Source organism: Canis lupus, chromosome 18 (assembly GCF_003254725.2).
Source record: "Canis lupus dingo isolate Sandy chromosome 18, ASM325472v2, whole genome shotgun sequence".
Classification (NCBI taxonomy): Eukaryota; Metazoa; Chordata; class Mammalia; order Carnivora; family Canidae; genus Canis; species Canis lupus.
In genome coordinates, this window is record NC_064260.1 from 51764684 (window position 1) to 51774231 (window position 9548).

Consider the following 9548-nt stretch of genomic DNA (forward strand, 5'->3'; position numbering starts at 1 on the left):
CCTGAGTGGCTCAGTCAGTTGAGAGTCTGCCTTCGGCCCAGGGCGTCATCCCTGGGTCGGGGAATCGAGTCCCACATCGGCTCCTGGCAGGGAGCCTGCTTTTCCCTCTGCCTGTGTCTCTGCCTCTGTGTGTGTGTGTCTCATGAACAAATAAATACTCTTTTTAAAAAATAAATAAAATGACCGTCTTAGTTTGTTTACTTGTCTCTTCTTGATCTCCCTCTACCAGAAAGTAAGGGCTTAGAGAGGAGGGATCCTTCCGTCTTGTTCTGTATGAGCTGCAGGGTCCCAGAACGGGGCCTGCCTGACCCACAAGCAAAAAGGTTAATAAATATTGCTTGAAGGGGCCAATAAAGTCTCCCACAGACAGGCAAAGCATGACGTAGGACAGTGATGCACGAAAGGAAGGGGCCCCTTGTGGCTTTAAAAGAAAAGCTCTGGGAGGAAGCTGGTAATAGGGCCACCTTTTCGAAAAGGGACAATTTAGCTTTTTCTGCAATGGGTTGGCTGCCAAAACGCAGGTGTGAAATCTACTGTTAAACCTAAACCAAAATGGGAAAGGAAAAGACTGACATCAACATCGTCGTCATTGGACACGTAGATTCGGGCAAGCCTACCACTATTGGCCGTCTGGTCTACAAGCGTGGTGGGATCGACGAAAGAACTATCGAAAAATTTGAGAAGGAGCCTGCTGAGATGGGAAAGGGCTCCTTCAAGTATGCCTGGGTCTTGGATAAACTGAAAGGTGAACGTGAACGTGGTTCCACCATTGATAGCTCCCTGTGGAAATTCGAGAGCAGCAAGTATTAGGTGACCCTCACTGATGGCCCAGGACATAGAGACTTTATCAAAAACATGATTCCAGGCACATCTCAGGCTGACTGTGCTGTCCTGATTGTGCTGCTGGTGTTGGTGAATTTGAAGCAGGTATCTCCAAGAATGGGCAGACCCTTGAGCATGCCCTTCGGGCTTACACACTGAGTATAAAACAACTAATTGTTGGTGTTCACGAAATGGATTCCACTGAGCCACCCTACAGCCAGGAGAGATATGAGGAAATTGTTAAGAAAGTTAGTATCTACAATTAAGAAAGTTGGGGCAGCCTGGGTGGCTCAGTGGTTTAATGCCTGCCTTTGGCCCAGGGCATGATCCTGGAGACCCAGGATCAAGTCCCGTGTCGGGCTCCCCGCGTGGGGCCTGCTTCTCCCTCTGCCTGTGTCTCTCATGAATAAATAAATAAAATCTTAAAAAAAAAGTCAGCATCTACATTAAATTGGCTATACCCTTGACATAGTAGCATTTGTGCCAATTTCTGGTTGGAATGGTGACAACATGCTGGAGCCAAGTGTTAACATGCCTTGGTTCAAGGGACAGAAAGTCACCCGTAAAGATGGGAACACCAGTGGAACCACACTGCTTGGAGCTCTGGATTGCATTCTGCCACCAACTCATCCAACTGATAAGCCCTTACGCCTGCCTCTCCAGGACGTCCACAAAATTGGTGGTATTGGTACTGTCCCAGTGAGTCGAGTGGCGACTGCTGTTCTTAAGCCTAGCTTGTGGTCACCTTTGCTCTGGTTAATGTTACAACTGAAGTAAAGTCTGTTGAAATGCACCATGAAGCTTTGAGTGAGGCTCTTCCTGGGACAATGTGGGCTTCCATATCAAGTACGTATCTGTCAAAGTTGTTTGCCATGACAATGTGGCTGGTGACAGCAAAAATGACCCACTACTGGCAGCAGCTGGCTTCACGGCTCAGGCGATTATCCTGAACCATCCAGGCCAAATCAGTGCTGGCTAGGCACCTGCACTGGATTGTCACACAGCTCACATTGCTTGCAAGTTTGCTGAGCTGAAGGAGAAGATAGATTGTACTGGAAAAGGGCTGGAAAATGGTCCCAAGTTCTTGGAATCTGGGGATGCTGCCATTGTTGATATGGCTCCTGGGAAGCCTATGTGTGTTAAGAGCTTCTCTGACTATCCGCCTCTGGGCAGTTTTGCTGTTCGTGACATGAGACAGACGGTTTATGTGGGTGTCATCAAAGCAGTGGACAAGAAGGCAGCTGGAGCTGGCAAAGTCACCAAGTCTGCCCAGAAAGCTCAAAAGGCTAAATGAATATTATCCCCAATACCTGCCACCCCAGTCTTAATCAGTCGTGGAAGAATGGTCTCAGAACTGTTTGTGTCAATTGGCCATTTAGTTTGTTTATTTATTTATTTATTTATTTATTTATTTATTTATTCATTCATTCATTCATTCATTCATTCATTCGAGACACACAGAGAGAAGCAGAGACATAGGCAGAGGGAGAAGCAGGCCCCATGTAGGGAACCCGATGTGGGACTCAATCCCAGGACCCCAGGATCACGACCTGAGCCAAAGTCAGACGCTCAACCACTGAGCCACCCAGGTGCCCCAGTTTATTTTTTTAGATTATTTTAGGGCAGCCCGGGTGGCTCAGCGGTTTAGCGCCACCTTCAGCCCAGGGTGTGATCCTGGAGTCCTGGGATTGAGTCCCCCATTGGGCTCCCTGCGTGGAGCCTGCTTCTCCCTCTGCCTGTGTCTCTGCCTCCTCTCTCTCTGTCTCTCGTGAATAAATAAATAAAATCTTAAAAAACAAAAACAAACAAAAAAAGCCAATGCATTGTTAAACCTTCAGAATGAAAGGAGAATGTTTTGTGGACCATTTGGAGTTTGGGGGGGGCAGTTTTATTAGTTTTAAAAATCAGTACTTTTTAATGGAAACAACCTGACCAAAAATCTGTCACAGAATTTTGAGATCCATTAAAACAAAAGTTTAGGGGCACCTGGGTGGCTCTGGCTGAGCGTCTGCCTTTGGTTCAGTTCATGATTCCGGGGTCCTGGATCTAGTTCCACATCGGGCTCCCCACAGAGAGCCTGCTTCTCCCTCTGCCTGTGTCTCTCCCTGTCTCTGTGTCTCTCATGAATAAATAAGCAAAATAAAAAAAACACACACACACAAAAGTTTAATGAGATAAACAAGAAAAGGGACAATTTAAATTAACACAGATAGGAAAACTAGAATCTGTGAGGAAATTCTACATGATCTGGGATTTGGAACATCAGCAGTTGGCCTCAGAATTGTTTAAAAGTGAGTTGTCAGGGCGCACCTGGGTGGCTCAGCCAATTAAGTGTCCTGTCCGCCTCTTGATTTGGACTCAGGTCATGATCTCAGGGTCGTGGGATAGATCCTGGGATCCCTGGGATCCGTGGGATCGATCAAGCACCATGTCAGGCTCCAGGCTCAGCAGGGTGTCTGCTTAAGACTCTCTTTCCCTCTACCCCCATCCCCCGCTGTGCGCTCTCTCTAAAATAAATAAGTAAATCTTTTAAGAAAAGCGAATAGTCAATCACTGAGCTGCCAGGTGTTCAGGTGGTCAGTTAGGACAATGAGCCAAACTGAAAGTGATGATAACGCAAAAAGAGGCACCATTCCCAGTCTTCTGTCTTCCCCAACTACACAACTACTGGGTGAGGGTCGGATAATGTGCAGGGCATATGGGTGATCTGTCAGGAACCCCAAATAAAAGGCTCCTGCCTCTTTAAGGACCACAGAAGGGAGAGAGAGAAGAGCTGGGTGAAAGGTACTTCTGGAAGTGGAGAAAGTGCCACTCAGTGCCCTTAGTGAGGAGACGCCTAAGAGTCAGGGAGCTGAGTCCTGGACCACAATGCCCCCTAGCAACCTGCACCACACTGGCTCCTTAGTCCACAGCAGGATGTTGGCCCAAGCTCGACTCCTCACCACGCCGGGGTCTGTGTCTACAGCCCATGGCCTTTCCAGGTAAATCCATCCTCTTCAATTCCTGCTCCCCGATCTGGCTCAGGCTGCCCATCTCTCACCTGGACCACTTGGACTCTTTCTGCCTGTAGCTTTCACATTTTTGATCCACCCTCCACGTCTGTTATTCTAAAACCTCTATGAATGACCTGTCCCCACCCTGATGGAGACACTTTGGGGTGCCCCGCAACCAAGTTTGGTGAGCTAACCAGCCCCACCACTCTCCAGGCCTCCCCATGTGCTCTGGAGGGACCGTTGGCCTTTGTCCACCACACTGTGGGCCTTCCCCCTAGTTGGCCCTCACACCTGCCACCCCTGGGCCCGAACTGTCCTTCCTGCTCTTCTGTCTGTCCTTCAAGCTGCAGCTCAAAGCGTACCCCTTCTAGGAGTCTCCCCAGGCTCTGCAGGGCCACAGCACATTGCACACACCCGTGACAGGCTTTAACCATGCTGTATTGTCACTGTGTGCAAGGTCCTGCCCAGTAGAGACTCCATTTTCATAACCTCACAGGACGCCTGCTGGAGATGCTGCGAAATGATCAGATGAACAAATGACTATTCCAAGTTCTGGCTCCTTTCGGTTTCCCTAGCCTGTCCCCCTTCTTCTTGACACCACGGCCCAGCCGGGATCTGAGACTGTGCTGGGGCCATACTCGGGATCTGTCAGCGGGTAAGGAGTCCCCATTCCCCTGGGAAGCCTTCCTGCTGGAATTCTGGAACAGGGGGAGTCTGCTGGTCATCTGCCAGACACAGCAGACAGCCCAGACAGCTGCGTTGTGGCAAGCCTCAGTGGTTGACTTAAAGAATCTGAGTTGAGGGGATCCCTGGGTGGCGCAGCGGTTTGGCGCCTGCCTTTGGCCCAGGGCGCGATCCTGGAGACCCGGGATCCAATCCCACGTCAGGCTCCCGGTGCATGGAGCCTGCTTCTCCCTCTGCCTGTGTCTCTGCCTCTCTCTCTCTCTGTGTGTGACTATCATAAAAAAAAAAAAAAAAAAAAAAATCTGAGTTGATGGGGGATCCCTGGGTGGCTCAGCGGTTTCGCGCCTGCCTTTGGCCCAGGGTGCGATCCTGGAGTCCCGGGATCGGGTCCCGCGTTGGGCTCCGTGCATGGCGCCTGCTTCTCTCTCTGCCTGTGTCTCTGCCTCTCTCTCTCTATGTCTATCATAAACAAATAAAAATCAATATTAAAAAAAAGAATCTGAGTTGAAAGTTTTCGCCCTCCTCCCAGGAAATGAACACCCTGACCTTTTTTCTGATTAAAAACTTTATTTCCAGAAGCAGAACTGTTTCAAACACAGAGTTCAAGGGGATCAGCCTGTCCGTAAAGCCCCAATTCCACCTTCCCAAGTCCCAGCCTCCCTAGAGGTCCAGAAACTATACGCTAGCTTCACCCCCGCCTGGAGCCCCACCTTTAGACCCCTCTTTCTCAAGGCTTGGACAACTTTCTCTCAGAGCTTAGACTTGGTCTCCCCGCTTGTCTCCCTTCTACAACTTTCACAAGAGCCCCATTTCCACGGGAAAGAGACCAGCCTCCAGTGTGCCTTCCTAGAGAGGGCGTTTCCATGGGAAACAGGAGGAGAGGCTCTGCGAGCAGCAAGGGGCCCTTCACAAGCAGCAGAGCTGCTCCACCTCCTCCTCACAGGCGTAGAATTTTTCAAATAGCTCAGGGGAGGTGCTGTTGCACTCGAGCCACCTCCTCAGCGTGCCCAGGGCCTGGAGGGCGTCGGCTTTGGTGGGCAGGGGCTGGAAGCTGCCCTCTCCGGCCCCCTGCTCGTCCTCAGTGCCTGTCTCCTCTTTGCACACTCCGGCCACGGGCTCCTCACCCTCCAGGTCCACAAAGCGGGCAAACTCCTGGAGGCTCAGCCCACTGGGGACTGGCGGCATCTCAGAGGCTCTTTCCGGGGACGGGACCATCTTGCGGGGAGCCAGCCCCTCCTGAATGAAGCTGCTTACAATGAGCTGGGGGGGCACCTTGGCCCAGGCCGCCGCCGCCATGTGCAGCGCATCCAGCACCGTGATGCCCGCCCCAGCCTCGGCCAGTGAGATGCCCGCCCTCCTGCTCTGCACGGCGGCCAGTTTGCTCAGGAGACGGTGCCGGTAATGGGTCTTAAAGGCCCGGACCACAGAGCTGGGCAGGGAAGGCGCGCCACCGTCGGCCGACAGAGGCAGAAGCCTCACGTGGCTGAGGCCAGGCAGGCCTGCCAACTCCTCCAGCACTCGGGCAGCCAGCAGCAGGGTCACCTGTCGGCCCTGCTGTCCCATGTCCCTGTCAAACTGTGCCAGCCATTCTGACCAGGGGATGCCCAGGTCAGGGTGGTAGAAAGCAGGCAGGGCCTCACTGCTGACTCCAAAGAGGCACCTTGGCGCAGCCTGGAGCCCACTGACCAACAGCCGGCGCTTCTCTGTTCCTCTGCTGTTGGCACACAGCAGCACCTGTACCCGATCACATGTGCCGCCCCCTCTGCCAGGCACTGCCCGATACAGCAGGGGCACTTCGGCACAGCCAAAAATGTCCTCTGGGGAAAAGTCTTTAAGAGAAAGAGGAGGTTGGGCCTGGGACGTGGGGCCCGGGGGAGGCGGCTCAGGGGGGAATGGAGGCGCCAGTACGTGGCGGGCCCCAAAGCCTACATTGTTCCGGCGTTTCCAGCGGACCAGCCAGCCAATGCTGGGTACAAAATCCTGGCCCATGATGTCAGCCAGTTCCTTGGCTTTGTGGAGCAGCATGGGCCCCGTCACGTCCCAGGCCTTGGCCCGGGCAATGTGGTACCAGCAGAGCAGAGCCTCGTCAATCCCGCTGTACTTGGACTCCCGCTTGCGCTTGCGCTCCCGGTTGGCTGTGCCACTGCACCAATCTGCCAGCAGCTTCTCCTTATTCTTGCAGATGCGTGAGATCTGAGGCTGGGAGACCTGGAAGCGCCGGGCCACCTCCGACTGGGACATCTTGGACTCATCCAGGAGTTCCAGCACCTGGATCTTCTCGGCCAGGGACAGGGCATGAAGCTTCTTCTTGCTGCTCAGCTCCATGGCTTCTCCGCAGCACCTGTCCGGGAGGAAACGGTGAGCGGGGTACAGATGGCCGAGGCCAGGCGAAGGGGAAAGGAGCGCAGGCAGGAAAAGAGAATATCTGAGGACAGGGAAGTAGGCTGGTGTGTGCGAGAGACAGGGAAGACCAGGCCAGCTGGGAGAGAGTGAGAGGGGACACTGGGTGGGTGTTCAGAGGGCTGGGCTGGAAGGAAGGGGATGGCTAGGCTGCGGGAGCAGTGGGCAGGGCTCGGACCAGGAGGGACGCCAGTACAGAGCTGGGGAGGGGGTGGCTCACTGGTCAGAGAGAGAGCTGGGGTTTGCGGGGGAAGAATGAATAAAGCCATGGGGACAGCTGCAGAGACAACAAAGGAGTATGGATGGGGGAGCACCGGGGACTGAGGCTGCGTGGGGCAGGTGTAGGGGATAATGGGGCGTGGAGGGAGGAGTCCCTGGGAGGGGATGGGGGTGATAGCCTGGGGGGTATTTAAATGAAGATGTTGGGGGCGGGGTGCCGGGTGGATGAGCAGAGTTGAAGTGACAAGTGTACAGACGACAAAGAGGGACAGATGGGGCAGAAGGACGGAGGCTCATTCGGTCCTGGGTCCTGAGGAGGTAAGACTGGGCGGGGGTCCGACCTGGAGAGGGGGAGGGGGGGGTGGCAGCACAGGGCCGAGACGGCAGGTGCACAGGCGACAAACGGCAAGAGGGGTGAGGAGGCCGCGGGCAGCGAGAGGGACGGCTGTCCCCGGAGGGGAGGGTGGTGGCCGGGGAAGGATACTGGGACGCGGCACGAGCGCCTGGGGCCGAGGCAGGCCGGGAGCCGGGCTCCGCAACCGGACGGCCTCTCCCCACCTCCACGCGGGGTCCGTTGGGCGCCCGACCTGCCGGCCTCCCCGCCCCCCGGCCTCCCGGCCCGCACCCACCTCAGGCGCTCGTCCCGCGGCTCCCGCCCCGCCCCGCCCCGGCTTGGCCTGGCTCGGAGCCCCTGTCCAGGCGGGGAGAGCAGGGGAGGGACGGGCGCCACGGCCCGGAGTGGGCCGAGGGGCTGCGCGGGCGGCGGGCGGCGGGCGGCGGGCGGCGGGCGCGCGCACAGCAGGACCCCGAGCGCGCCGCCCGCGCCGGGCTCTCTCCCGGCGGGGAAGACCGCGGTGCGGCCGCCCGGCTCCCACCCGCCGCAGCCCCGCCCCGGCCCCACCGGATTGGCCCGCAGTGACGTCCCGTCCCGCCCCCGGCCGAGCCTCATTGGACGTCGGGGAAGCGGCGGGGCCCTCCTGGGGGCGGGGCCGAGACCCTGCGGGAGTCCCCGAGGCTCCGGGCCGGAGAGCAGACCTGGCGTCTCAAGGCCTTCCCGGCCCTGACCTCTGCAGTCGCAGCTTTCTCATCTACCAAACAGTGCTAATACCCTTCACGGAGTGTTTGTCAGGAAAATGGATGAAAGCTTTAAGCCACACGAAAGCTGTCACCATGGACAGCGCTGGCCGAGGGTTGATCCGTCCAGCTGGGGATAACTACCTGCCTGGCGCCTGTAGTTATCCGGTTAAAACTGGAGCCAGTTTTTAAAAGTAGGCTCCATGCCCAAGGTGGGACTCCAACTTACAACCTCAAGATCAAGTCCCATGCTCTAGAGACTGAGACAGCCACCTGCCCCACGGCCCTGATTCCCCCTGATGTAGGGTGAATAAGGACGAATATTTATTAGTTTTGGTACCTGTTAGCAAGATTCAAGTTTGTTTGTTTTTGAGAGGGAGAGAGAGAGTTGGGGCAGTGGCAGAGAGAGAATCTTAAGCAGACTCCATGCCCAGTGCAGAGCGCATTTGGGGATCAACAAGGGGCTCCATCTCACAACCCTGAGATCATGACCTGAATTGAAATCAAGAGTCGGATGCTTAACAGACAGAACCACCCAGGTGCCCCAAGATTCAAGTTTCTAAACTCAAGATCTAATACCAGTCCCTTCCTTAGTAACCTTCAGTCCTGTCTGTTCTTAGGAATTGAATGTAGGTATCTTAACCTGCGGTCAAGTGCTCCCCACTCTCAACTTCAGCCTGCTTTCCACTTCCTGACTCCCAGCTCTGATGAGAAGCCCAGGGCCACAGATAGGTAGGTCCCCATCTCTCTGCCTTACTCTTAGGCTTCCCTCCCCAAACCAATCTATGTTTGATCCTTCTTCCATCCTTTTATGTCCCCTCCTAAATCTGACCTCCTGCAAACCTTTCACAAATTTCTTATGCTTGCTACAGTATCTTTGTTTTACAGTTTTCTTCATTTATTTCCTGACTTCTACTGACTGAGCCACCAAGGATCATTGCTTTGCTCCCTCTGCTTCTGGCCTACTTCCATATAAAAGCCTAAGGACAGGGGATGTGCTGTTACTAACAAAATTCTCAGCTCAGAGCACCCTGCTTACTTATTGCAATGGCCTAGACCACAATGGGTGCAGTGGTTTTCAGATTGTTTCAAATAACCCTGAGGACACCTCAGGGGCTTCACAATTGATTGATCCAAGTCTTAAAAGGGTTAAGAACTACAAAACACACTTTCAAGTGAGATACAGATCCATTATGGAAGCTGTCAAAAAAAATGTTGGCTGCAAGCAGCTCACTTTTGTACATATAAACATGCCTGGAGGCAGGTGGCAGGGCGGGCTGAGTTCATGCACACACATGTAAAGGAAGGAATGCCAGGCAAGCAAGGTGGAGGGGTCTCCATGCTCCTTGTGCACAA

At 54.5% G+C, this 9548-nt stretch overlaps 1 protein-coding gene across 2 annotated transcripts; it reads right to left on the bottom strand.

Annotated features, from left to right (window-relative positions):
* Positions 1 to 5045: 5045 nt before the first annotated feature.
* On the bottom strand, positions 5046 to 7881 carry TIGD3 (tigger transposable element derived 3). 2 transcript variants are annotated; one of them, XM_025446324.3, is made up of 2 exons: positions 7748 to 7881; positions 5046 to 6840 (listed from the first exon to the last, which is right to left on the bottom strand). In XM_025446324.3, the coding sequence occupies exon 2, from the start codon at positions 6822 to 6824 to the stop codon at positions 5406 to 5408; it is 1419 nt and encodes a 472-aa protein (XP_025302109.1). In that variant the 5' UTR covers positions 6825 to 6840; positions 7748 to 7881; the 3' UTR covers positions 5046 to 5405. The 2 variants fall into 2 exon arrangements, with proteins under 2 accessions (XP_025302109.1, XP_025302110.1); XM_025446325.3 differs by lacking the exon at positions 7748 to 7881 and adding an exon at positions 7460 to 7578.
* Positions 7882 to 9548: the final 1667 nt, after the last annotated feature.